General features: G+C 49.0%; 2 protein-coding genes and 1 long non-coding RNA gene across 10 annotated transcripts in view; 1 reads left to right on the forward strand and 2 right to left on the reverse strand.

Moving 5' to 3' along the window:
* Nucleotides 1-27,559, forward strand: part of LOC139031223 (uncharacterized) — a 57,479-nt gene that overhangs the window by 13,199 nt on the left and 16,721 nt on the right. The window lies entirely within an intron of this gene.
* Nucleotides 925-22,437, reverse strand: CPNE9 (copine family member 9). Of its 6 annotated transcripts, none has more exons than XM_020887491.2 (20): nt 21,271-22,434; nt 20,714-20,754; nt 20,542-20,588; nt 20,343-20,446; nt 19,868-19,904; nt 19,298-19,374; nt 15,690-15,753; nt 15,490-15,593; nt 15,192-15,296; nt 13,401-13,442; nt 13,036-13,111; nt 12,874-12,927; nt 12,358-12,419; nt 11,609-11,655; nt 10,286-10,467; nt 9,918-10,045; nt 4,628-4,730; nt 3,889-3,946; nt 3,438-3,511; nt 1,041-1,327 (listed from the first exon to the last, which is right to left on the reverse strand). In XM_020887491.2, the coding sequence occupies exons 1-20, from the start codon at nt 21,336-21,338 to the stop codon at nt 1,142-1,144; spliced, it is 1,659 nt and encodes a 552-aa protein (XP_020743150.2). In that variant the 5' UTR covers nt 21,339-22,434; the 3' UTR covers nt 1,041-1,141. The 6 variants fall into 6 exon arrangements, with proteins under 6 accessions (XP_070311673.1, XP_070311676.1, XP_070311677.1 ...); XM_070455573.1 differs by having other exon boundaries at nt 1,185-1,371; nt 21,271-22,437; XM_070455572.1 differs by lacking the exon at nt 3,438-3,511 and having other exon boundaries at nt 925-1,327; nt 21,271-22,436.
* The window catches only part of MTMR14 (myotubularin related protein 14), a 44,090-nt gene continuing 39,333 nt past the window's right edge, over nt 22,803-27,559 (reverse strand). For 2 of the 3 annotated variants that reach the window (XM_070455568.1, XM_070455570.1), the window contains 2 exons: nt 26,119-26,274; nt 22,803-23,394 (listed from right to left, as the gene is read on the reverse strand). In XM_070455568.1, coding sequence (XP_070311669.1) covers nt 23,211-23,394; nt 26,119-26,274 — 340 coding nt within the window. In that variant the 3' untranslated portion in view covers nt 22,803-23,210. The remainder of the gene's footprint in view (nt 23,395-26,118; nt 26,275-27,559) is intronic. The other variant, XM_070455569.1, reaches the window with a different exon arrangement.

Raw genomic sequence — 27,559 nt, forward strand, 5'->3', positions numbered from 1 at the left:
AACAGCTACTTTTAATGTGACTGGGTCTCTTAGTAGCCATGTGAACTTGGGCAATTTGTTAAATTCTTCCTACCTCATATTACTTATTTGTAAACCTGAGCTCGACAACTCTATTGTCAGTTTTTTTTTTGGGGGGGGGTAGGCTTTTGAGAACTTGGTGCCAGGAAGAGTCTATTTGTAAAACAGTAGTTGTTGCTTAGCCTGTCCAGTTTTGCCATCAACGGGGAGCGTGAAGGGGTCTGCCAGGGTTCTGGGGCAAAGCCCAAAACATCTGGAAACTTCTAATTTATCTTAGTATAAACCTTGCATTCAACCCACTATAAAGTATTTGTTTTCATATACAATGTCTTCCCCTAAACATCCTAATAAAATTGGCACTCCAGGAAGAGGTTTGCTGGTTAACATTGGTATCTGGAGTCAAACTGTTGGGTTCTGTTTAATAAGTGACTTAACCTCTCTGAGCCTCAGATTCTTCATGTGCAAAAGATAAAACAGTGCTTATCTCACAGGATTGCTGTGAGGATTAAATAAGATGATGCATGTAAATTACTTATCAATGTCTGATATGTAGTGAATACTCAAAGAAAATATCAGCTTTTTAAATATCCTTACTCAAAAAACTTGTAACTAGATGGATTAGAGCAGATTTATACAGAATCATCTTAAAGCTGACCCCTTTTGAGGTCAAGAATCCCTTTTAGAATCTGATAAAAAGCTATGGGCCTCTCTCCTCAGGAGAAACGTACACACATAAAGATTCACTTGTTTCTTAAAGTATTTGAAGACCATCTGAAGAAGGCTTAGATGAATGTGTGTGAGGATGGGGGTGATCCCTAGCTGAAGCTGTCCTTGCTCCATCTTTCTCTTGGTGTGTCCCAGACCCTGGCAGCCCAGCCTCCCTCCCCAAGACCCATGAGACAGAAGTGGAGTAAAGATCAGTTTTATTATTGGCAAGAAGGCAGGGAGGTGGTGACAGTGCCAGGCCCTTCTGCGGGTGATGGGGCAGAGGGCTCGACCAGCCAATACTGATCCTCCAAGCTGCCCTCCCAATGAGGTCCAAGGTTCCAGGTGCCTCTGATTTTGAGCAGAAGCAATGGGTGGGCAGGCGGGCAGACTGCTGGGCATTGGTTAGGTGGGCTATTTAGGGATGCTCTGGAGCTGGTGTAGGGCTGGGGGTGGCAGGGGGTGGCGGGCGAGGTTGGATGTCCCTGGTGCGCATATAGGACAGTAGCTGCTCTGGGATCTCCGCCAGCACATCCTTGGCAAGTCGGGCCATGCTCAGCACCTGGTTCCCCGACCGGTCGACATAGTCTCGGAATGGGACAAACTGCGACAGGCACGATCAGATATGGGTGGCCAGGAGAGAGAGGACTGGGGAAGGTGGCAGGAAGGAGGCTTCCTCTTTGACCCCTAACATCTCTAAGGATCACTCTCTTTCCCACTTTATCTAGAGGAACTTTCTACATTTGCTTTCTCCCCACCCACTTTTTTTCCACCTTCTATTCACCCTTAAACCACTCTAATTTGGCTTCATGCAGTCTACTGAAACTGCTCTTGCTAATGAAGTCAACCGCACCATGTTCCCCAATCAGTCCAGCAGGCAATGATTGTCACACATCTTGCTGACTCCCCTTGAGCTTTCCATTACATTTCACCATAAATTCCTGAACACTTCCCACTCTTGACACATTACATTCTTCTAGATTTTCTCTACCTTTCTGGATGCCTCCCTGAACCAACCCCAATGCTCTAGGTCTGCCTAATCTCTAAATCTGATGCCTTTTCTTTCTTAATTCTCTTCCTGGGTGATTTCATACACTTTCAACATATTTACAAACTGTTCCCTGGATTAAGAGGTACAAACTACTTAATATAGACAAAATAAATAAGAAACAAGGATAAATTGTGTAGCTTTTATCTTGTAATAACTTTAAATGGAGTATAAACTAAAAGCACTGAATCACTATTCTACATAACTGAAATTAACACAGTATTGTAAAGCAACTGTACTTCAATTAAAAAAAAAAGACCCTGTTCCCTGATAACTTCTACATTTATACATCCATCCCTACCTTCTTTTCTTTAAGGCCCAGAGTCACAGCTTAGTTGCCCATATCACATCCCCTTTCATTTGTCTTGGATAACTCAAGCCCAATGTGTTTACACCTGAATTCTAGGCTTTTCTGCCAAATCTGCCCCTCCTCCAGCCTTTCCTTTCCCAGTAAGTGAGACTATCACTCACCCAGGGGCTCAGTCTAGGAAACTAAGAATCATTCTTGAAGCCCCCCTGACTTCCTGTCGCCATTTAATCAAATATTCAATTCTCATACATTTTTTCTTAAATTGTCTTTTGAACCTGTTTCTCCTCTCCATCCTCACTGCTCCTATTCCCACCCAAATCCCTCGACTGCTTCGAAGGCTTCCTCACTAACAGATCTTCCTGCCTTCTCCCTCATCCTGCTGCAGTCCACGTTCCTGCAGCCTCTCTGCATGTCTCAAATGTGAGACTGACCATCTCACTTCTCTATCTAAAATCCTTCAAGAGCTTTCTAATTATTTCAGAACAAAGTCCCAAACTTCACCATGACTGGCAGGGCCTTGCCTTCCTTTTCCACTCACTGCTGTGATCCTGCCACTCAGGCCTCTTGCCTTCTCCATGATTGGGCCAGTTATTTCGAACCTAAGGGCCTTCTCACCTGCTGCTTCTCTGAGGCTTGTTATGCTTATACCTTGCTTTAGATTTCAGTTCCAATGTCATTTCCTCATAGTAGCCTTCCCTGACAATCCTGCCTAATCAGATCCCGGTTACAGACTCTTACTGTGGCATTTGCTGTCCCTCTGGAGCACTTAGCACAATCTAATAAACTGTGCCATTATTACTGGCTGCCTCCACTAGAGGGCAGGTGCCTTGGGGATCTCTTACACTACGAATCCACCATGGCTGCAGCAACCTGCCTGTTTCTCAAAAAGAATTTGTTGAATGAATGTAGGAAGGCTGAAAGAGTGAAGGGAAGAAAGGTAAGTGATTAAGAAGGCAGTAAAGGGACTGCCCTGGTGGGCCAGTGGTTAAGAACCCACCTGCCAATGCAGGGGACGCAGGTTCAATCCCTGGTCCAGGAACATCCCACAGGCCTCGAGGCGCCTAAGACCTCGCGTCACAACTACTGAACCTATGGTCTAGAGGCCACGGGTCACAGAGCCCAACCTCCGCAACAAGAGAAGCTCACACACCTCAACTAGAGAGTAGCCTCCACTCCCATAAATTTGAGAAAACCCTGCATGCAGCAATGAAGACCCAGCAGAGCCAATAAATAAATAAAAATTGAAAAAAAAAGAAAGGCAGGCAGTAAAGGGAAATGGCTGCAAACTTGGCCCCTCCTTCCCACCATGCCTTTTGACACCATGACTTTCTTTTGTCCCCATGATATCAGGTCTACCTGAACGATGTCGCGCTCAGCATAGCGTCCCCTAGAGGACACGCGCACATCATCACCATCCAGCTCTTCCATAGCTGCAGAAAAGACACCCCTCAGCTGATTGGCCTTTCCCACAACAACCCATGCTACCCTCTGCCTCTTAGCTCCCCTTTGGAGTCATCAAGAGACCACCTAATGGTTGTATCAAAGTCCTACAGATATTAGGCATTGTAATGGAGTTATTATTATTTCCTCCCAGGCATTCCATCATCCTAGGAGCCCCAGGAGGGAAGTATTTGCATCAACAACCTCAGTTATAATGAGGAAATGGGTTCAGAGAAGGTCTGACTTGGCCAAGGTCTGACACAGGCATCCATCCTATCTTCTCTATGAGACAGGCCTGGGTTCCCAGATCCTCCTCTATTTTCCCCAGTTCTTGGTCCCACTCATGAAAACCCCCCATCTTACTCACCTTCAAACATGGCCGGTCCCACACCGACAATAATGATAGACATGGGCAGTGATGAGGCCTGTGAGGGGAAAGAGGGTAACTGGTTGGGGTGAGCAGCCATAACAAGGGAAGTGACTCTTGGGGGACAGTTCTCTCTGTGTGTGATATTTCAGCACATCTTACAAGCAGAGGCACTGATTTCTCTTTGTGCCAGACTGTCTTTTCAAGTATGTCTGCATATGTAACAGCCTTGAAAGATACAGGGTCTTCCTATACACAGCAAAGGGCGGGTTTGTTTACGTCCAGTATAATAAAATGTCTCCTGCTGGAACAAAGAGCAGGCATGCTTACTGCCCATGATAAAAGGCTCAGGCTTTCTACACTCAGGGTTTCTGTTCCATAATACAAACCACTGGTCATCTGGCCCTTGGCACATTATCTTCTGGGAAGTGGGACTTAGTGAATCAGAGCCAATGCTGATAGTTGAGCTGTTGCTATTGCTGGGAATAGTGGCATGTGGAATCTCAATTCCTCGACCAGGGATTGAACTCATGCCCCCTGCAGTGGAAGTGTTGAGTCTTAACCACTGGACTGCCAGAGAAGTCCCACGCACCTTTGCTTTTGATCCAGAAGTCTGTGTCCACTGCCAGCATCCATGAAATTGGCAGCCTGACTTGTTAGCTTGCATGTAGGGCAAAATCTCCACCCCTGGACAGTTATTAACAGTGACCCCTCCCTGCCGAACCCTCCTCAGACTTACACTGACGATGGCCTCCTTTGTCTGCGTCATGTCAGAGATGACCCCATCAGTTATGATGAGCAGAATGTAGTACTGGGAACCATCAGAGATCTTGGCTGCAGCCCTGGGGGAGAGGCTAAGATCAGAATTCAGCTGAAAGCCCAGAGAGTCCAAAGAAATGTCTATCCCTAAAACGTCCACAGCTGGCCCGGTAAGCAGAGGACAAGGACTGCGGCTTCGGAAGCTCATGCTCCTTTCCCAGAGCTGCTGCCTGCCCACTCCTACCATCCCTCCAGTGACACTCACAGAGTGTTTACTATGGTAGCTACTGTGTTAGGTAGGCTATGTTAGGCACTGTGAGAAAGAAACAGTCCCCCAAATCCTTTTGAGAATGGACAGTGAACCAACAATCACAGAAATAGCTGTAGAATTGCATTTGTGAGGAGAGTTAGGAGAGAAAAAGCTACTGCTATGACAGCATCCTGTAGGGGATCTTGACATGGCCCAGGTCAATGAAGACTTCTTTAAGGAAACAATGTTTGAGGATGAAGGAGAAGAGGAGGGAGAGGAGGCTAAGTGAAGGGGAGGGGGAGGTCACTCCAGATAGAAGGAACAGCATGGACAAAGTCCCTGTAATGAGACTGGAGGAAGTCTACTCTGTCTGGAGTTCAGAAAGTGAGGGGAGCAGCGTGGACCATATGATTGCAATGGGGTGGGGCCCAGATCACACACGACTTTGTTGGCCCTGGAGTGATCCTGGTGTTTATACAAGAACAAGACCAAAGACTGAAGGCCTTCTTTCTCCCTTTTCTCACCCATTTCTCCTTCTCCCTTCTCCCTTCTGCTCATCACATCCCATTGCCTAGGCTTCTGGCTCCTCAGCCAATCTAACAGCTGCTCCCAGTCTTTTTCCTTCTCTCACTATCAGTCTTTGACTCTCAAGATTTTTTGATCTGAAATGAGTTCAGAATTCATTGAGACCAGTCCCCTTATTTTATACATAAGAGAAACAAGACCTCAGACAGCACAAAGGCCATGGCAGACTCGGTCTCTTGACTTCCAGTCTCAAGCCCTGTGAGGATTGGAAAGGATGGAGCTGCACTATCCAGTAAGACAGTCCCCAGCTCATATGGAAATTTGTATAAATTAAGTTAAATAAAATTATCTCAGTTACTTGTTTGCCCAAGCAACACTCCAGGTGCTCAACATCTGTATGTGGCTGGGAGCTACCATACAGGACATCACAAGATACAGAACATCTCCATCATTGCATCCATCACTGCAGAGTTCTGTCGGGCAGTGCTGATATCTAAGCTTGATATAAAAAATCCAGAGGAAAGCATAGTGAGAGTGGAGAATTCAAACAGCTACAGTTCATTTTGCCCAGGGCCCAGGGTGGGAGTGGGCCATGATCCTCCCTAGCAGCCTTGCTCTTTTCCTGAATTCTGGCTGCGGCCTCTTCATAGGCTTGGGCTGCCACTGTTTCCTGTCATTCACTCATTCTGCAAATAATCACTGCACACCTGCTGTGTCAGGCACCAAGTTGGTACTGAGCCTGCAGCAGAGAATTGGCTGTTGTCCTGTGGGGAGATGGATGCTTACAGCACGGCGATGCCATGAGGCGAGGGCTTTGAGGACATGACGTCTAACCTAAGACCTGAAAAGTGAGTAGGAGTTAGCTAGGATGAGGTGGAGGCAGAGGTGCGGTGGGGGAGGGGGAGGGTAAAGGGAGGGTGCTCCAGGGAGAAGGAATGGCGTGTGCAAACTGAGAGAGAGTGTGTTTGAGGAGCTGCAGGTAGAATACAGAAGACAGAGGAGGTCAGAGCAATGGGTAACTCTCATAAAGGGATCTGTGAGCAGGAGCATTGAGGGGTGGTGTGGAAGGGTTTGGGGACTTGGGAGGCACATCTGTGGCTCCCTGCAGAAGTCTGGCACCCCCAAGGCCATTTAGACCTGGAGCTGGGTGACAGGCCGGGGGAAGTCAGTCTGCGCCCCACTTGTCCGTGGGGTGGCAGACAACGAAGAGGCATCTGTGATCATCAAAATCATGGCTGCACACTTGACATACATGACCTGATTGAATCCTCACCACCATTCTAAGAGGTGGGCACATTTGTTATTCCAAAGTGAAGTTTACAGGCATGAGTAATAACATTCCAAAGGGGTGGTGAAGCCAGGGCCCCAGTCCACACCTGACCGACTAAGCCTAAAGCCTGAGCTCTTGGTGCCGCCAGGCTTCATTCCCGCCTGCTCTTTGGCTACTCCTCCATGCACACTGCACGTTCTGATCTGGGTGTACTGTTCACTGTCTACCGAGCTTGCCCCTTCGTGCCTCTGTGCTCTTCACATGCAGTTCCTGCCGCCAGGCCTGCTCTGCACGTCTTCCTCTGATAAAGTCCAGTTCGCCCTCTGCACCCAGCCAAGCAGTCAGGTCCCTCCACAACTAGGCTGCCTTGGGTCTCTTGGATGCCACCCACCAAGATGGGCTGCATGCCCTTCATGGGTTCTTACACCCATGAGTGTACCAACATGTATGCCAAGGGGAACCCAAGGTCACAGGATACCTGAAGCACCCATTACACTATATGATCTGGTGGATAATGCTAGATGTCTCTAAGTATACTTAAAACACACCTCCCCACACCTTAAATTATAGCAAATATGGACATAATGTCAGAAGCATGTAAAATTTGCATGAATTGTTAAGATAAAATATGGGGATTTCAAAGACATTTTCAGGTTGGCTGCTTTCAACCAGGCCCCCAGTTTCCCCTAGGGGAAGCAGTTGTTTGCCTTTGCCAATAGGCGACTTGCTGGAAAAGTCTGGGAAGCTCTGGCCTGTAGAAGGTAATGATTTATTTATATTTCTGTCTCCTGAGCCAAGGCGGGAGATCTCAAGGGCAGAGACTAGATCTGATTCATCTGAGTCTCCAGCACCCCAGCAGATATCTGAGCACATACAGATGCCCTTTGAATAGTAATAATGATAATAATAGTAATAGCTCACACCTATACCACTTACCATGTGGCAGGCACTGTTCTATGTGCTTGACGAATATTAAGTTAGTCCTCACAACAGCTCTGCTGCTGCCAAGTCGCTTCAGTCATGTCTGACTCTCTGCGACCCCACAGATGGCAGCCCACCAGGCTCCCCTGTCCCTGGGATTCTCCAGGCAAGAACACTGGAGTGGGTTGCCATTTCCTTCTCCAATGTATGAAAAGTGCATTGGAAGTGCACTGAGAAGTGCATTGAAAAGTGAAAAGTGAAAGTGAAGTTGCTCAGTCGTGTCTGACTCTTCGCGACCCCATGGACTGCAGCCCACCAGGCTCCTCCGTCCATGGGATTTTCCAGGCAAGAGTACTGGAGTGGGGTGCCATCGCCTTCTCCACACAACAGCCCTATGATGTAGCTATTATTATTCTCATTTACAGTTGAGGAAAGAGACACAGAGAGGTTCAGAGTCGTGCCCAAAGTGACACAGCTAGTAAGTAGTAGAGTGGGTGTATTAACTTGGTCTAGCTCTACAGCCCACGTTCATGCTACATTTTTCTTTATGGAATATTCATTGAATCAGTAAATGAATGAGTGGATCAGTGAATTTGCCCAAGATAATATTTAAATCTGTTTAATAGCAATAACAAAAGAAAATGTGCTCAGGTCCCATTATTAAGTGAAAAGATCAGTAGTGAAATGTTATATCAAATTTGACTGCCATTATGGCTACATAAGGAAAAGACTATCATTAACTATATATATATAGTTATATTATATATGTTATATATATATAACTATGTATATATAATATATATAGTTATATTATATATGTTATATATATATAACTATGTATATATAATATATATAGTTATATTATATATGTTATATATATATAACTATGTATATATAATATATATAGTTATATTATATATGTTATATATATATAACTATGTATATATAATATATATAGTTTTTATATATATATATATATCTCCACATTCTCATGGGCCATTTTCTGGGTCATTTCTTATTTAATTTCTCCATCCTTAAAATTTCAACAGCAATGTTACATTACTTTTGTAATTAAAGAAACTATTATCTCATGATGAATTAGAAGATAAGCTAATCTTTATTAGAGGAAAAGGGAGTCTCTGGATATATATATATATCTCCCTGAAATTCTTCCACTTTTATTGTTTTTTTTGTTTCATCTTTTTACTTTCAAGTTTTCTGAGGTATTTTGTTTTACATGGGTCTCTTCTATTTAGCATATAGTATGTATGTGAAAATCACTCAGTTGAGTCCAACTCTTTGCAACCCCATGGACTCTATAGGCCATGAATTCTCCAGGCCAGAATACTGGAGTGGGTAGCCTTTCCCTTCTCCAGGGGATATTCCCAACCCAGGGATCGAACCCAGGTCTCCCACATTGCAGGCAGATTCTTTACCAGCTGAGCCACAGGGAAGTCCAGGAATACTAGAGTGGGTAGCCTATCCCTTCTCTAGGGGATCTTCCTGACCCAAGAATCGAATTGAGGTCTCAGGCGGATTCTTTACCAACTGAGCTATCAGGGAAGCCCTTAGCATATAGTAGAATTATTATTTTTTAATCAATCAGAGAAACTTTTTCTTTTAATAGGTAAATTTATCCAACTTAAGTTCATTGACATATGTTCGGTTTTAGTTCAGTCATTTTTTGCATTAAAAATCATTTGATATATAAGTTGGATTTTCTTTGCTTTGTGTTTTTATTCTGAAAATTTGGAGTTACTCTTCTATTTTTAGAAGTTACTTTTCATCGTTAATCTACAACTTGAGCTCATTTTAATCTACCATGAGCACTGACTATGGGCCAGACACTGTGCTAATTATTCTTATATTGTTACCTAATTTTAAATCCCCAATATCCCTAGAAAAATAAGATGCTTTTATCATCCATTATTATACCCATTTACATGGATGAAATGGAGGCTTAGAAAGAAGTTAAGTTGCTTCAGGTCAGATGAGGTTAGTGACGGTGGACCCAGGGTCACTCCCAGGTTTGATGCCAAAGCTTGTGCCTCATCCACTGTTCTATAGGTTCTTCTCTCTTCCCCAAACTAGACGCCTGGTTTGTTGTTCCCAGGAAGTGGGGTTGGGGCAGTTCACTGACACTCTTTCTACCTCAGAATAAGGCCTGATGTAACTTCCTTATACCAGAGCTTGGCCAACACTGAAACTTTCACCCTTTCCCCAAAGCCTAAATTCACTATCCTTGGGAAGTCAATCCCCTGTCTGGTCCCCTTAATTTCCCCCAGGTCCATCCAGTTTCCTTACCTGGCCACCTGGTTGATGACAGGGGCAAAGTAGGTGGGCCCGTAGAGCTGCACTGTGCGCAGGCTCTGGAAGTAGCTCTCCAACACGCCCTCGATGCCCGCGCAGTTGGGGTCCTCATCATTGTTGTTCTGTCAGGGAAGATGCCCTGCTGGACTGATCCCAGCTCACTCTTGCCTTTCTCCACCGCTCTCTTTCATACTCCCCTCCAGACTCCAACCCAGCTCCCCTCCTTGCTCTGCCACCCTCCCCTAGATCCTGCTCTTCTGCATGTCCTTGACCCTTAGAAGAAAATCTAAGTAGAAGAATTTTGTCAACTTGGCTGGGCCAGATTCCAGAGTGTGGAGTCTAGGCTCTGGCCCATACCGTACCAGGGGGAACTGGTGGGAGATCCGTCCCTCTGGAGGGAGCTTGGCGCCAAAGCCGTAAGCTGGGAAGAGCTTGTCACTGTCATAGTCCTGGATGATTTCTCCCACTGCCTTGAGGGCCATGGCATAGGCGCTGAGCTGATAAGGACTCATGTAGTGCAGGGAGGTGGGCTGCAGGGGATTCCCTGTAGGGAAACAGGAGCCCCACCTCATGGTCATCTTGATGATCTGTCTGTTCACCTGCCAGTCTTTGTATGCATCTATGCGTTGCCTATCCATTCATCCACTCTTTATGCTGTTGTTGGTGTTTTGTCTCTAGGTCGTGTCCGACTCTTTCATGACCCCGTGGACTATATCCTCTGTCCATGGAATTCTGCAGGCAAGAATACTGGAGTGGGTTGCCATTCTCTTCTCCAGGGGATCTTCCCAACCCAGGGATTGAACCCATGTCACCTGTGTTGGCAGACAGATTCTTTACCACCGAGCCTCCAGAGAAGCCTCTTTACCCATGTACTCCTTCATTATTTTACTCAGTCATACAAATGTTCATTTTCAAACTATCCATGTACCAACCCCTATATCTATCCATCAGTTCATCCACCTGCTCATACATCTATTCACCCATCCACTGGCCATAAATCCATCTACCTGTTCATCTCTATCCATCTGCTTCTCCATCTTCTTATCCAGTTAGCCACCCACCTGTGCATCCAGCCAGCCAGCCTGCCATCTATCCACTTGCTAACCTGCCATTTCTTTCTTTCCCATCCGTCCATTTAACCATATTCTTTTGTCCATCTACTCATTCATCCATCTCTATTCATCCCATTCATTCACCTGTCTGTCCTCATATGGATCCATGCACTATCCACCTGTCCACTCATCTGTTTTCCCAGTTTAAACACCTGTCCATTTGCCCACCCACATGCCAGCTCATGGGTCCACCTCTTCAGCCTATGGTACTCACTCAGACCCACTGGCTCACACTATTCATCTGTCTACCCACACCTATTTATCCACCCTTTCACCTGTTCATTAGTACACTTCTGTTCCCTCCCATCCATTCATTTACTCATCCACTTCTCAAGCTACCTAGAGCTATTTATCCTTTCGATTTTCTTTGATCCATTTACCCACTTACCTTTCTGTACTCTCTCCCACCATTACCTCCACAACACTCCTGCCCCAGTATTAGCCTGACTGGGCCTTGCCTCAAGGCTGGGCTTCCTGGGTAGGTTAACTCTTATTCCCAGGTTTTAATTCAGGCCTATCCCTAATGACTTCCTTAGAATCCCTCTACACCCTGTTCCCCCATCCATGCCTCACCATTGGAAGCTGTGAAGTCAATGGCTACTGTGAAGTTCAACTGTGTCCTGTTGGGGAAATAGATGGATTGAGAAATGAGGGACTAATACTTACTATACCAGGATTTCTCAAACACTTGTATGCATCTGAATCACCTGGGAGTCATGTTAAAAGGCAAATTATGATTTGGATGGTCTGGGTGGAGCCTGAGATTCTACATTTCTAACAAAATCCCAAGTGAGGCAGATGCTGATGGCCCATGGAACACACTTTGGGGAGTGTGTTCCCACATGCCTCATTCATTCCGAAATGCCTACCTCATGACATAATATGCATAATTTAATTTAACCCTTACTATAGTCCTAAAGTAGTAATTAACATCTCCATTTTACATTAAAATCAGGTTTAGAGAAAAAAAGTACCTCTCCGAGGCCTGCTTGCCTCCACTAAGCCAAGGAGAACGTCCCCTAGAGCCTGGTTGTCTTCTCCTTCTCTCTTGGCCTCTCCCTCTTGCCTAGCCATATCTTCTGTCTGGGCTCCAGTAAGGCTACGGGGGACCACTGGTCTGTCATCTTCCCAGGGGGGTGGAAGCTAGGGCTGAAAGGCAGCCCCATGGAGAGAACTACGATGGACAGCACTTTGCAATTTATAGTCTGCCACGTGTTTTCAAGATCTCATCGGATCTTGACCATTAATGAAGAGTAAAACTGAGGCTCAGAACTGGGAGAAACATTGCTGGACTTTCAGTCCAGAGCTTGGCTGTGACTCACCCTCCCTTGATGTAATCGACAAAAGTGAACTCAGAGTCCACAGAAAAGGAGAGCAGCGTCACCTGTGGGACAGAAGAGGCAGCCCTGCTATTTGGAAAGGGTGGTTGCGCTAGAGAAAGGGAAAGAGGCACTTGACTCCAGCCGCTGACCCACCCTGTTCAATTTCTGAAAGGGCAAAAGGGGAAGCCATCAGAAACATACTTGGATTTCCAAAAGTATATTAAATATACTTTTGTATATTTAAAAAGTATATGAAATAAAACTTAGGGTTCCCCCCCAGAAAAACCTGCAAAAGATTAAAGATCAAACAAATTTCCTTAGGTGAGGGGAAAAACAATAAAAAACAAAACAAAAGGAAAACAAAATGGCGCCACCTTGTATCCAACATCACTATGTGCAAGTAGTCTGCTCCCATAGCTCTCCCATACCCTCACCGAGTGGTCATGCTGTGTGTCCCCATGCTGGGGACAGAAACGGAAGGATCCACAGAGGGCCAGAGCTCTAGGGAGTACTCACAGTTCCCGAGTTGACGTATTTCTTCTTCTTACATTTCTTCCGAGGGTTAAGTACCTAAGTGCAGTAAGGTAACGGTGATGGTGGGACACAGAGGAAGGGAAGCACAGACTGAGCACACTTGGGGTGGAGGCCTGGGAAAGCTGGGCGGGGCTGAGCTCTCACCTCATACACAGTGAACTGGTTCTGGGCCTTGCTCAGCTCTCGGTAGCTGGTGGTGAACTCACCGATGAAGTCGTGGCTGCAACGAGGCCAGGGGCAGGTAAGCGACTGCTGCTGGCTTGGAGCCACCCCTGAGACCAGTCTTTTACCCTCACTATCCCCTGCCGCCACTTGGTCTGCCAGGCACTGGGCCTTGGGTCAGAAGAGAGACCAACCTAAGAGGGAGAGAAGGGAAGAGACGGTGTCCCCGAGAGACAACTGAGGGTCGTCACCATCTCTGGCTCCCAGGGCTACTCTGCGGTTCCTAGTGAGTGTGCTACACATTTCAGGGAACTGTTTGGTTTAATTATAGGAGAGGGCAGTGGTACCTTCCATCCCGGTCCCAGTCGTACACGTCAATCTTCACCGTTCTGAAATGTAGGAGATAAACATAGGCTAGGTTTGTAGGATAAATCTGAGACACCCCCATCCATCTAGTCAAGATGGTCTTGAATATACACAGATCATCCTTCCATCCATCCATTTGTCCTGCTATCAACCTTCCTCCCATCTGTCTTATCCATTTATCAGTCCACGAATGTACCCAGCTATCTACTGACACTATCATTATTACTATTGCTGCTGCTGCTGCTATTTGTACTACTATTACTATTCTTTACTACTGATTTAAAAAAAATATTTTGGCCACACTGCATGGCTTGTGGGATTGTATTTCCCTGACCAGGAACTGAACCCAGGCCCTCAGCAATGAAAATGCAGAGTCCTAACCACTGTACTGCCAGGGAATTCCTTTGCTTCCCTGATGGCTCAAAAGGTAAAGAATCCACCTGTAATGCAGGAGATGTGGATTTGATCCTTGGGTCAGGAAGACCCCCTAGAGTAGGAGATGGCAACCCACTCCAGTATTCTTGTCTGAAAAAACCCATGGACAGAGGAGCCTGGTTGGCTGTAGTCCAGAGGGTCGCAAAGAGTCAGACACAACTGAGTACACACACACACACACACACATTCCAGGCATTGATCTCAGCACTTTCACTGACTAATTTAACAAGAACTCTGTAAAGCAAGTATTAATACTATTATTACTTTTGAATAAGGACACTGAGGCCCAGAAACCAGTAACTTGACTAAGGACCATAACAAGTAAATTGCTGAGCTGAGATTTAAACTCTGACATCCTGGTTCCAAAGACTATGTTCTTTTTTTTTTTTTCCAAAGACCATGTTCTTAACAGCTATGCCTAAGTCATCTTATATGGCCACTGACCTATGCAGCAGTTCATTCAACCATCCATCCTGCCATCTAATCACTGTTTTACCCATACAAATTTACCAATCAATTACTTATTAAACTCTATCACCCATATAACTATACATCCCGCCCTTCAATGACTCACTGATACATACAAGCATCCATCTGTATCTCCACGCATCTACCCAACCAAACACTCAGCCATCTGGTATTTGTCTATCTAATCAACCACTCGTCTACATAACCATCTACTTATGGGCCCACTCACCTATCTTCATACTGCCCATTTGTGAATTCATATGGTCAGCCTGTCCATCTACTTTACACTCACCCATCCATTCCCTCTACCACCCGTTCATCTGTCTATCCATTAATGTACCTGTCATTCCACCTGTTTACCCTCCTGCTTTTTCAGTCACCCCTCTGCCTCTCTAACCAACCACCGATCTCTCATATACCCATCCAGCCTCTCATGCATTTAGCCATCCATCCATTAATCCACCCATCATCTATCCATCCACTAATCCACCCAGCAGTCCATTCACTCATTCATCTGCTATCCATTCATCCATCCCACCCACCAGTCCTCTTATACACCCATCCACATACCCATCTATTCATGCACCAGTTTATCCATTTGCCTGATTATCTATCCATGTATCTGCTCATTCACTTATTCATTTGCCCTTTCATCCATTCATCCATCCACCCATCCATCTGTCCATCTACCTATTCATCCATGTGGCTATCCACCTGCCTTTCCAGGCACCCATCTCCATGTCCAAAACTCTGTCTCACTGAGCAGGATCCTCCAGTGCTATTATGGCGCTTCTACCTTCATTCTTCGGCCCAAGAACCCCGCTCTCACACCCTTGTCCCCCTACTCCTTAGCTTATACTGACACAGACCTGTCATAGTCTCCATTGCACAAGGCCCGCACGGGGATGCTGAAGGGCTGCCATACAGGATTCAGTGTGTTTTTCACAACCTCTGTCTTGTGGCAGATGGTGAACCTGGAGAGGACAAGAGGACTGGAACCTGCCTTTGGGGTAGGACTGAGCCCAGAGACGGGCCTGATATGCTTGGTTTAAGCACATATTGGGTGCTGCTTTAAGTGAATTCTGGGCTCAGGTCCTGATGGAGTCTAAGATGTCCCAGCCTAAGAGCCCTAACGGGCCCACAGCAACAGTGGGAGCGGTGACTCACGTGCCATCCTCATTGCTCCTGTAGAACACGAGGAAAGGGTCTGATTTCCCAAAGAAGTCCTTCTTGTCCAGTTTGTTTGCACACAGCTGCATGGTGGCAATATCCTGCGGATGAAGTTGGACTACTGACACTCAGACAGCCCGCTGCAGGGAGCTGGGGAGAGGAGGGCCTCCTGGGCCTAGCCTGTGGCCCTTACTGACCCGGCAGTTGCTCAGCTCCTCTGCAGTCAGCAGTATGGTCCCACACCTCTTGCCCGGTACACCCCTGGAAGCAGAAGAAGCCTCTTTGTGAGGGGGAGGGTCGGAAACAGGATTGGGGTGGCCAGTCTGGGATTGGGTAGGCCAGGGGATTCAGTTTGCCATTTATTGGCTGTCCTGAGTGTTTCCATCTCTGGTGGGGTAGGACCTGACTTGGACTGGGAAGGGTCTCTGGTCTGGAAGGAAGGGCTTAATTTAGCCTGTGTGGACACCTCATAAGGGGAGCATGGGAAACATAGGATTTAGAGTTCTGGGCAAGTTGTTTTCCCTTTCCTTGGGCCCTTGGTTTTCTCTTTATGTAATGGGAATCTTGTCCACCTCTTAGAGTTGTGAAAAGATCAGAATGAATGTACGGAATAAAAAGCAGTTGGTAAGCTTGGTAGATATGAAGGTGGTTCTGTTTCTCAAAGCAGACTCTGCTTATACGCCAGGCATTGTTTTAGGTACAATTTGGCCGGCTGGCACCATCCAGCTCTGCCAGACCCTGCCTTCAGGGAGTTTCCAGGGGCAGGTGGGATGTAGAATGTGATGTGATGCAACAGTCCTGATGCATAAGGACTGGTTTGTTAGGTCAAAGATGCTGTGCTTTCAGAAGATTGTGAAGAGTGAGGTCTAAAAGACCAGGGCAGCCTTATCCTCTTCTGATCCAAGAAGGGACACTTGCATATGCCTGGACACCCATCTCCAACTTGCTTTGGGTCTCCAAGCAGTCAGAGGCCTTGTGGATATGGGCCTGCCAACCCTAAACTCCAGGAGAGCCAAAGTGTGACAGAGAGGAAGCTAGGTTGGGAATATTCTCAGTTCAAGTTTTGATTCCAACTTGCCATGTGATTTTCGTCATCTTTGATATGAGAATTTGAACCATTTCGTTGGCTCTTTTGATCTCTGATTCTCTGTGCTTTAAAAAGATAGCGTGTAATGAGTGCAGGGACTCTCCACCTGCACACCCAGAAGCGAGTCACTGATGCTACTGCCTTCTCACTGTTCTTTCTCTCCTTAATGTTCTCCCTCATCTCCTCACCCAGTGTGAATTCCAGTCACTCTGGACTATAATAATCACTCCCTTGCATCCTACTCCTTTCCCCTAGCCCTTCTCTCACTTCCGTCTACTTATTTGGCAGAACCACAGCCTGAGTTAAATCCAGTTCTCTGCCTAACCCATACCACACCTGTGCAACTGGATATGGCCAGAAGAAAACCCACACTCATTTTAGATGTGTGACCACAAGGGTCAAGAAGGTCCTTAATCAGACTGTGCATTCTGAGTCCCTTCACTCTCCAGTGCTGTGAGATGGCGCTTGCACTCCTCCTCCTCTCTCCTCAACCCAAAAAGCCTCCTCCTCCGTCCTCACTCTCAGCCAATGACCTTGTTTCCTACTTCACTGACAAAGCTGAAGCAACCAGAAGACAGTGTCCACAGACCCACCAGACACCTACCCTGCCTCCAGTATCTTCTCCCACACGAGGCCTTCCTACCGTTGCTATAAATGACTACCATGTGCCTATTTATCCCTCCCCTGTGTGCTACATTCCACACCCTCCCTCTTGCCTGTACAGAGACATCACTCCAGCAACTGTGACCATTCACAGTTTTTTTGATCATGGCATGAGGCATGTGGGATCTTAGTTCCCCGATCAGGGATCGAACCTACACCCTCTGCACTGGAAACAGAGTCTTAACCACTGGACCACCAGAGAAGTTCTTTCCCTCTTTGTATTATGTCAGATTTTCAGATTCTACTAGATCATTCCTATTAGCATACAAATGTGATATAATTTTTTTCAGGTTAAAATATTACAGACCTCTTCTTGATCTCTCCAGCCACCCCTCCTTTTCTCTTCTCCTCTTTGCAGTAAAATTCCTTGAAAGATTCCTAATTCCCATTTCTCTCTTCCATTCTCTTCTAAACCCCCCTAACCAGGCTGTTATCCAAACCTCTTCTTCAAAACTCTGACAAGCAGAGTCACCAGCGACTGCTGTCTTGCTAAACCCAATATCCAGTTCCCAATCCTCACCTTTCTTGACTGCCGCAGCATTGACATGATCAGCCACTCTCTTGTCATTGATGCACATCCTTTGCTTCCAGGACAGCACCACCCGCTCTTGGTTATCCCATTTCATTAATGCTCCTTCTCAGTCTCCCTTCCTAGCTCCAACACATGGAATTTTGGTCTTTGGTCTTCTCTCTCTTTCCTCACTCCCTTAGTGATCTCATCTAATCTCATGTCCTAAAAGAGCATGTAAGATTTATGTTTCTTATTGCCTATTTGACACATCTACTTGTCTAATAAAAATTTATGAAATTCAATACGTCATACTGAACTCCTCATTGACTTCTTCCCACAACTTACTCCTCCCTCACCTAAAAAAAAATCATCTCTATTTATGGCAACTCCATCTTTCCACTTGTTCAGGCCAAAGGCCTTGGTGTCATCCTCGACTCTTTTTATTCTCTCACGTCCATATTCAGTCTGTCAGGAATCTGCTGCTCCATCTTCAGTTTATATCCAGAATCTAACTAATTCTCTCCTCCTTCACTGCTGGCACCGTAGATTACTTCCACTTTTGCCCCCCCACCGCCCCCCCAGGATGTAGTCTCAACCCAGCAGCATCCTTTGAAAGCAAGTTAGAGCATTCCTCTGCTCAGAACTCTCCACTGACTCCCAACTCAGAGTAAAAACTAAAGTCCTCACAGTGGCTCCCAGGCCCTAACCGTGAATTCACCAAGCTCACCTCCTCCTTTCTCCCCACTGCTTACCCAGTTCCACCTACACTGGCCTCTGTGCTGCTGTTTGAACACATCAGACTTCTGCACAGGCAGTTTCCTCTCCTGGAACATCCCTCCTCCAGATATCAGCACAGCGCACTCCATTACTTTCTTCAGATTATTGCTCCGAAGTTACCTCTCCATGAGGCCTCCTCAACCCTCCTATAGAACACTGCAGCACCCATCATCCTGCATTTCTGGTCACTCTAATTCTGTTCTACTTTCATTCCACAGCACTTCATGTCTTCCAGGACATTATGTAATTTACTTATTTATCATTTCAGTTTTGTACTATTTCTCTCCCTCTTCTGTTACATAAGTTCCCTGAGGGCAGGAGCCTTTGTTTCGTTCACCACTGCAACCCAAGCCACTTGAACAGTGGCTCACATAGAGTATATGCTCAGTAGTGTTTGTGGAATGGACAAATCCTTGGTACCCAGCCCAGGGTATAGCATACAAAATGTGCTAATAAATATTTAGTGAGTGAATGTAATGTAAATTCCAGAGAACTTGATTTAGTGAGGAAGACTTGGAAGTGGACCTTAAAGGTTGAATCAGATTCAGAAAAAGAGTGAGGAGAGAGAATGAGAGAGAGAGGAGATACGTCAGGACTGAGAGTGAATTGAGCAAAGCCCTGAAGATTGGATTTTCCCAGGAGGTGATGGGAGCCATTGAAGGCACCTGACCAGGGGAATCCCAGCCTCCAACAATACACAGTCAGCTGCATCTTTAGGAGAATTCGGAGGCCCGCCCGTCCCCCATTCCCCTTCAGGTTCAGCTCACGTGAGGGGTCGCTCAACTCGGCTGCCCTGGCCTCCGATCACCTCTCCGAGGGCCAGGAACGCTTGGCCCAGGAAATCCTGCACGGGGATACAGAGTCAGCGAGGACAGGAGTGGCTGGTGGTGAGAGTCCCAGCCCGGCCCTGGTGATGCTGCTGCACTGACCACTGTGACTGGAGGCAGTGGAACCACCCAGCCAGGACTTCAGAGGAGGGATGCGGCCAGACAAGCCGCCCTTCTTGGTCCTGATATCTGGAGCCCACGGCCTCTACCCTGCCAAGATACCATCCCACCCCTCACCTTTCACACACACCACACGCTGACCCCGCCCAGCCCCATTCAGCCTCACCTTCTGAGGGTCCCAGAAGCAGTCGAAAAGGAAGAGTAGCAGTGAGTAAGAGGCACAGGCGGGAAACCGAGGCAGGAACAGGAGAGGAGGGTAGGGAGGGCAGGTTCGGGGCCGAAGAAGGTCGAGTCGGGTTTGAGGGGTAGGAGGGTTCTAAGGAGGGTCGTTTAACACGCAGTGAGCGCCGCCTGTGTGCCCAGCCTGCCCGTGAGGGAACGGTAGCTCACCGGTTTGGAGATGTTGGTTTTGGAGTCGACGTTGTACCTGGGAAGAGAGTGGGACCAACATGGGGCGGGGGTGGTGGGAGAGAGCCTGGAAAAGGGGTCCGATTTCGAGTCCAGGTTAAAATTGTGGGTGGAGGATGGGGCAGTCTTGTACTGGAATTCAACCTGGACCTCCTTTGGACAGGAGTCGGGGTCAGAGGGAGTCAGACCAGGGCGAGGTCAAGTCCGGGGCCTGCTGGAGGCAGGGTCACCTCAGAGGTGGGACTTAGAAAGGGGCGGAGCCAATTAAGGAGAAGGGTTGTCAGCAGGACTAGGCCTGGGGAGTGGCCAACCTAGACTTGGGGGCGGCGCTAAGCCTAGAGAGGAGTCCTTCAAAGTGCCACCGAACTGGGCCTGGGGGTGGAGCCAGGTCGGGGGCCCGCTGGGGGGCGGATCCAGGTTGGGGGAGGTCCAAGCCGGGTTTCTGGGCGGGGCTCACACATCGAAGCGCAGGTTTTGCTTTTCCTCAAAGAAGTAGTCGAGGACGAATTTGCGCACGAAGTCTGGGTTCAGTGTGTTGTCGATCACCTCGGTCCGTCCGAACTGAATGGGGAGTGGACAATCAGCACGGGGCCTGCTAAAGCGGGCAGGTGCTTCCCAGGCGCGGCCGTGGACTCGGGGAGGGTTCTAGGACTTACCTCCCGCCACTCCTGGCTGGCCCGGCTCTGCGTGTAGAGCACCACCACTGCAGGCGGGAGCGGGAGCGGGGGCGGGGAGGGAAGGACGTCAGGTCGGCCCGCCGCCCCCTCCCCACCCCTCAGGTGCTCTCGGACCCCAAGTTCCCTCCCTCCCGACCCTGGTGCCGCCTACTGGGGTCGGACTTGGAGAAGGTGTCGAGGTCCAGCAGGTTTCTAGAGAAAGAGACAAACAGACGGACAGCGAGTGGATCATCCTGGAGCCCACTGCCGGTACCCTACCCAGAGGTGGGCACCTAGGGAGGCACGGGGTTCAAATCACACCTCCCTCCCCCGTAACTACACCCTGCCGGGGTCCCGCGTTATCAGCACCCTGGACAACACCGGAAATCTCCGCCTAAGAGCTGTTCCTCTGCGGACTGGACGCGTCCAGACTGCCTCTAAGGGCCCAGGAAAGAGGGTTAGCCCCCAGAACTTTACCCTCCTGGGGCGCAGATCCTACTGGATCCCCGCGACCCATCCCTTCAAGCCGCAGGCTGAGCCCTCTTTTGTGGTTGGGGCTATTCAAGGGAACCCGCTCCCCGCGTCCGCTAGCAACTCCCCTGAGTCTGCATCCGCGATTTTCCCCGGCCCGGATGCTTCTTCTCCTGGGGTCTACCCCCTGCTCGCTGAGCCCCTGAACTGGGTGGTGCTGGGGCAATGCCTAAGCCCTCCCCGGCACGGCCCGCTCACCGGCAGGACACGGTAATTTCAATCTTGGTGGCCGGGACGCTGCGCTCGGAGGCTCCGCTGAAAGACATGGCTGGTCGGGTGGCCGGAGCTGCGGGAGGCTGCGAGACGGGGGCTGCTAGGGGCGGCGGCGGCGGCGGGGTCGGCCCATGTGCCGCCGCGGCGTTGGCGGCAGAGGCTGTGCTCCCTCCAGCCCTGCGTGCGCTCTGGTTGCTCGCGCCTTCACTGTGGCCGGCCGCGCAGCGGCTCCAGATGGCAATGCAGCCCCGCCCGGCCCCGCGGGGGGCCCCCACCCCATTGGAGCAGCCTCCTGTAGGCCAGGAACCTTACACAGATCCGAACTCCCACTCACTAGGTGGGAGAGTCCTCCCAGTGCATCTCCCCGAGGAGAGAGCCAGGCCTGCCCCCACGAGCGCTGTCCAGGATGCTGACCGGCATCCTGGGTACCTAGTGGGCACCGGGGTAGACTGCTCTTCCTGAGCTGCTCCTCAACAATCCGCTCTTCCCCTTGCCACTCCGGCCCTTCCTGTCTCTGAATAGGCGTAGTTACACATTTGTTCTCATTAGCTGTGTGACCTTGGGCAAGTTACTCAACATCTCATTGGCTCAGTCAGTTCACTGCTAAGAATGGCCATAATAGCACATACTTGAGGTGTTGTAAAATTTCATCAAGATAACCTATAAACAGGATTTAACGTAGTGGATTATAAACAGTAAATACTCAAGAAATGTTCATTGGTATCATTTCCCTCTTCTGGGCATTCACACTAATGACCTCTTCTGTGTTTAGAGTCAGAGGTCAGTAAACGGTGCACTGCGAAAAACCTTTCGTCCATGTCTTTGAACCCAGATGACTTCATGGTGTTTGAGGTGAAGACACTCTGTGAGGATGCAACTCACTGCAGATCACACAGTAAATTACGGTGGTGGTCAGCCAGGTTCACCCTCCCCATATCACCTACTGCCTTCCAGGCCCTGGAAGCCAATTCCTCACCAAATGCAGGGCCTGCAGGTCACCTGTACCAGGAGCATATTGTTTGCTGAACTTGTTAATAATAGATTACTTGGGAATTCCCTGGTGGTCCAATGGTTAGGAATCCCCACGTTTTCACTGCTGAGGGTGCAGGTTCAACCCCCAGCCAGAGAACTAAGATCCCAGGGCATGGCCAAAAAAAAAAAAAAAAAAGACTCCCCCCACCCCTTATTCCAGCTTAATGAAGATCTCAGCAACTTCAAGTCTAAATTTCAGGAAGCCCTGGAAATCTGCATGGATCAACAGGCTCCCCAAGTGACTGGGGCCCATTCAGGCCTGAGGACCACTGTTCCAACCTTAACAGCCTACTGCTAATGTGTTGCCATCTCACTGGAGACTCTCATGGCTCAGGAATTAAGAGGCACATCCAAGTCTCCAATCTCTTCCTGCTTCCTATGTTCCTCCATCCCCCCTATAAAAGCTCCTTCTTTTAGCAAAAGGAAGGAAAGTGAGAACCTTCTAATCAACTCCACAAAGACAGCAACCAAATGATGCAAGAAAGTAGCTGTTCAAAAAGACTTTGATTTCATTTTGTGATCTGTGTTAAACTGCCTCATTTTCAGTGCAGGTGAGCCCTCCTCCCCAGGACACAAGAATGGAAACTGGAGGTCTTTTGTGAAGTCTCAGCCTCCCCCAAGACTCCAGGGAAATGCTACACAGTTCTGAGAGTTGACAGGAATCCTGGCAAAGACTAACAAGGGTGGGAGGCAGTGACAAGTGGGTCGGCAGACACCAGTCAGGAAGCTGGGGGTGGGAGAACCCCGTCCTCGGTCCTGCTCAGCTTCGGGGCTGCCGTGTGCATGATGGTGAAGGGACGTTCCCCCCCGACCTTGAAGCACCCCTTGGCTGGGCATGGCTTTGATTCCGCTCAGGTGAGAGAGGATCAGGAAGCTGTCGTGGGCTGGCTGCTTCATAAGGTGCTGCTGCTGGTGCCCCGGAGTCCAACGCCACGGACAAACTGCTCCAGCAGGCCACCGATGGCACCAGAGGGACTGGGGGCTGCTGCGCGAAGCCCCACTGTGCTGCTATATGCAGCCAAGAAGGCTGAGCGCACCTCCTGTAGCCGGGTCTCTCGTTCACTCAGGGCTGTAAGTCTGTGGGGAGGGAGGGAAAGAGAGAATTAATGCATTATCCCGGGGCAGGATCCATCATTCTCATCCTTACGCCCCACTGGCTGTCCTGCATTCGCCAGTACAAGGCCAGCATCTGCCCCTGGCCATGCTGCCCGTGCGGTTCAGGCACCAAACATTCGGTCCTGTTCCCATCTTAAATTCTCCCTCAGGCTGCTCTTCCTACCTGGAGAGGCCAGAGCCCTCACCTTTAGTCACTGCAGTCCCCAGGGAAACCTCGGGGAAGGGGCTGGCTTTTCCAGCAGGATTTCCTTTCTGATTCTACTTTTCCTTTCCTGGCCTCTACAGGCACTTATCACAAGTCAAAAAGGATAACAAGAAGTGTGAATTCCACATGAGACTATCTGGTAACCTGAAGGGTCATGCATAGAAAAGGGCTGAGGTACCAACCACACACAACCTCTGGACTCAAAGTTATGAAGTCTAGGGGGAGGAGGGATGGAATTAGGGAAAAGGTCACAGACCTACATGAGATGAGCTCTCACGTTCCTATCCACCTAAGCACCAAGACCAGCCCTGAACACCAACTCCCTCCAAAATTTCCCCTTAGAGACCAACGTCTGGGTAATTCTTCCTGTGAATCTGTCAGAAGCAGCAGCGATATCCCCAATTCCCAAGTCCAGATGACTTGTACCTGGGGCCTGGGGAGCACATTGGAGGTATGAGGATAAATGACAGTCCAGGGCTTACGTATGGAGACAACAGACCCCAGAAAAGTAGACTGCTGGGAGTGGGGTGTGTGTATGCGTGCTTGTGTGTGTGAGAGAGCGAAACACCAGCAATAGCAGAAGTAGCAGCAAGTTCTAGGGCGAAGAAAAGTCAAATAACTGTAGCAGGAGCACAAAGAAGTGAGGCTGATCCTGGACTCCTGCAATACCATGAACAACTCCCAAGTCTCTCTTGGCATGTGGGGGAGATTCGAGGCCCTAGATCTTCTTTACTTCCTAATTAGTTTTCACATAGGCTGGAGACCATGTGTGCCTCTTTAGCTTTCCCTCAGAGCATATAACCAGGAGAAATTCAGATTAGTAGTTCATATTCACAGGACTACCTGAAGGTCCATATGTGCGCATTTTCACTGCCCCCTATTTTGGGAGGCAGAAAGGGAAAAGATCACAACCTCTTTTAGAAACAAGATACCTGGAGCCCAGAGAGGATGTGATCCGCTTGAGGACACAAGGTGGGCAGAGCTCCTACAGTGTCATTCCCTCTCAAGATATGAGCTAGCAGGCTCACAGCAGTCAAGGGTTCAACCCCAAGACAGAACTTGTAAACCTAACAGCTGGGATTTGGATTTAATTTCTCTCTGACACCAAAGCCAAAGCACTGAACCCACATACTATGTGATCTCACCAGTCATCAACCCTGAGTCCATGCCCACCCTGCAATCTCAGAGGCCATGGGATCATGGAGAACCTAGCCCTCCTCTGGGAATCACCCAGAACCTGAGGAATGGCTGGGAGCACAGAGAACTACCTAAGGCATTAATTACAGGATCCAGGGCTGAAGCTGCCCATTTCAGTGGCTAATGCCAGGTAAGTGAGGGTGCTATTATGCAGGGGAAGAGATGTCAGCTTCCTGCAGCTCCTAGGGTGTTTGGCTTCAATAGCAAGAGCCTACGGAAACACGAAGAGAACTATGTCTTTAATTTTTCTAAGAGATCTTATTTCTGGCTTAAGGGAGTGGCTATAGAGAAGGCTGAGCCAAGCCCTAGAGGCCTTTGAAGTCCTTGGGCTACTCCTGAGATGCAGGGCCAGGGCTTGCGAGGACCATCTGGGAATCCCAAGGTCTGGCCCCTGCCTGCCCTAGGCAGAATCCGCCTCAGCTTCCAAGGGCAACCTGCCTCCAACCTGTCAGTACTGGAGAGCATGAGCTGATCCTGAAGGTGGTGACAACCACCCAGCACCTGAAGCTCATTCAGCCCATGGCAGGGGCAATGGTGGGTGGTGGGGAGTTGAAGGCCCTCAGGCAGCCACAGCTGAGAAGCAGATCCTGCTCCCCAGGCCACCGGAGGCTCCCTGCCATCTGACATCCGTGAAACAGCAGAGCAGGCAGGGGGCAGGGCAGCCTGAGAAGCAGCTGCTCAAGTAGATGCACTGCTTGAGCTGGAGGCCCAGTACTGGAGCCTTGGAGGGAGAGGAGTTTATAGGCGTGGGCTTTAGTATTCCCGTCCAATTTTCTTTCCTGACCAGAGGCAAAAACAGATGACAAAAGGGGCCAGGGAACAGCAAGGAACCCTCGGTTCTGCTTGGGAGCACAGCCCTTGGGCTAACCCAGCTCCATTCTGGCTCTGTCTCCACCATACACCTACCTTCACTACCCCACTGTTCTGCTTTCAAAGGATTCTCATGTCAGGCAAAGACTTGGACCGAAATAGCATCCTCTATAGTTAGAGTCCAGCCAGCTTTCCCTAGGGGTGTGCCCCAAGACACCCATGGATGGGTGTCAGAGGCTGGGGAGAGTGAACACACTCCAGCACCCTTCCTGAGCAGCTCATCAGCCCCCTTCACACCTCAGGGGGCAAGACCAGTGAGGTATACGTAGTGGAGACATTCAGAAGGGGCAGGGAGCCCAGGCCAGCTCCCTGGGGCCAGCTGCCACCTCATTCCTGGCCAGCACTTGACTGCTTGGCGGCTTCTGACACAGGCAGGGGAAGGGGCATCCTGTCTTCTTAAGCAAGACACTTACAGACAATTGTTAGGGAGCTCATCCGGGAAGCTGAAAGGGAGAGAGGAGTCTGTGTGCAGGACAGCCCGTTCCTGAATACTGCCACAGCCTGTTACCATCTGCCAGCTGCCAAAGTCTGTGGAGAGAGGGGATCCGGGCAGGGGATGGTCCACTGATCTGGGGCAAAGAGGAGAGAGAGGGGAGATGATGTAGTCAGTCATGTGCCTGACAGGGGAGGCCCTGGAACAGTTGGGGTGGGGGTGGGGCTGTGGTAGCCCTGGGACCTGGCCACAGGGGCCTATTGGAAGAGCATCTGTAGAGTCAACCACTTTCTCCCAAAGTGCAAAAACTGCTGCATAGCTTATGGCCAAGAGAGAAGAGTCAAGACCATAAGGCAGGCTTAGCTGTGAGGACAATACTTCATGCAAAGATTTACAGGAGCAAAAGAACAAGAGCAAAGCATGGTGACAAAGGTGAGCCAGCAACCAAAGCCAGGGATCAGGGCATGCCTGCTCTGCCTAACCGAACAAGTAAAATCTCAATAGCACCACAAGGAGGGGAGCAAGACTGCTCCAGGAGCCAGAGAGGCAGGATCACCTCACATTCCTGGCATGGAGACGGGCAGGGTGGGCAACGCAGAGCCCAGGATCACTGAGGTCCTATCGGAGAGATGAGAGAATGAGTCTCCTGGGGATGGTGGACGTGGTGACCTAGATTGAAAAGGAGGGTGACGGGTGCCCTGAGCCCCACCCTCTTCCTCTGCAGTGCCTTTCAGGAGCCAAAGTTTGTATTCACAAGCATCAACCCAGCAAACTCACTGGCTATGCCCAAAGGGGAGGGATGAATCAGGCAGCCAACTTGACAGCTTCATCAGACCTTTTTCAAATAGAGGTTTGCGGGATGTGGGGAAAGGAAAGCTGCACTGGGAATATACCACTGCCACCAGCTCCCCACTCACAGCCAAGCCTTCTCTGCTGTCTCTGGACAGTGGCCCAGTCGGTGGGGGTGGGGGAGGAGATAGGGAAACATCAAACAAGGCCCTTCCATCAGCTACACCAGGTCCCTGTCCCCAGAGGTGCATCATCTTTGATGCTTGACCCTTTATCCTTTAATTCAAGAATAGCAGAAGGTTTTCCTGTAGGGACCCAGAAACAGAGCAGAAGCATGAATTGTGGTATAGGGGGGTAGGGAACTGAAAAATGAATTGACCTTGGCCCACCCAACTGGCTGGTGTCAAGGACTTCTAGACTGAGGTGACAGTCCCCTGGGTCCCCAGGCCAGCTTTATCTGCAAGCAGTGGCCAAACTGAGTGCAGCTCTGGCCAGCATTACATCTCTGCTAATTCTAAACCATCTCCATCTTAGAGGCAGAGAAATGGCAGCCCAGATAGGGGAAGACACTTGCCCAAGGTTCCACCACAGTTAGTGAGTACAAGAAGAGATTTTTATTTTTTAGAGCCAAG

This window comes from Odocoileus virginianus, chromosome 26 (assembly GCF_023699985.2).
Source record: "Odocoileus virginianus isolate 20LAN1187 ecotype Illinois chromosome 26, Ovbor_1.2, whole genome shotgun sequence".
Classification (NCBI taxonomy): domain Eukaryota; kingdom Metazoa; phylum Chordata; class Mammalia; order Artiodactyla; family Cervidae; genus Odocoileus; species Odocoileus virginianus.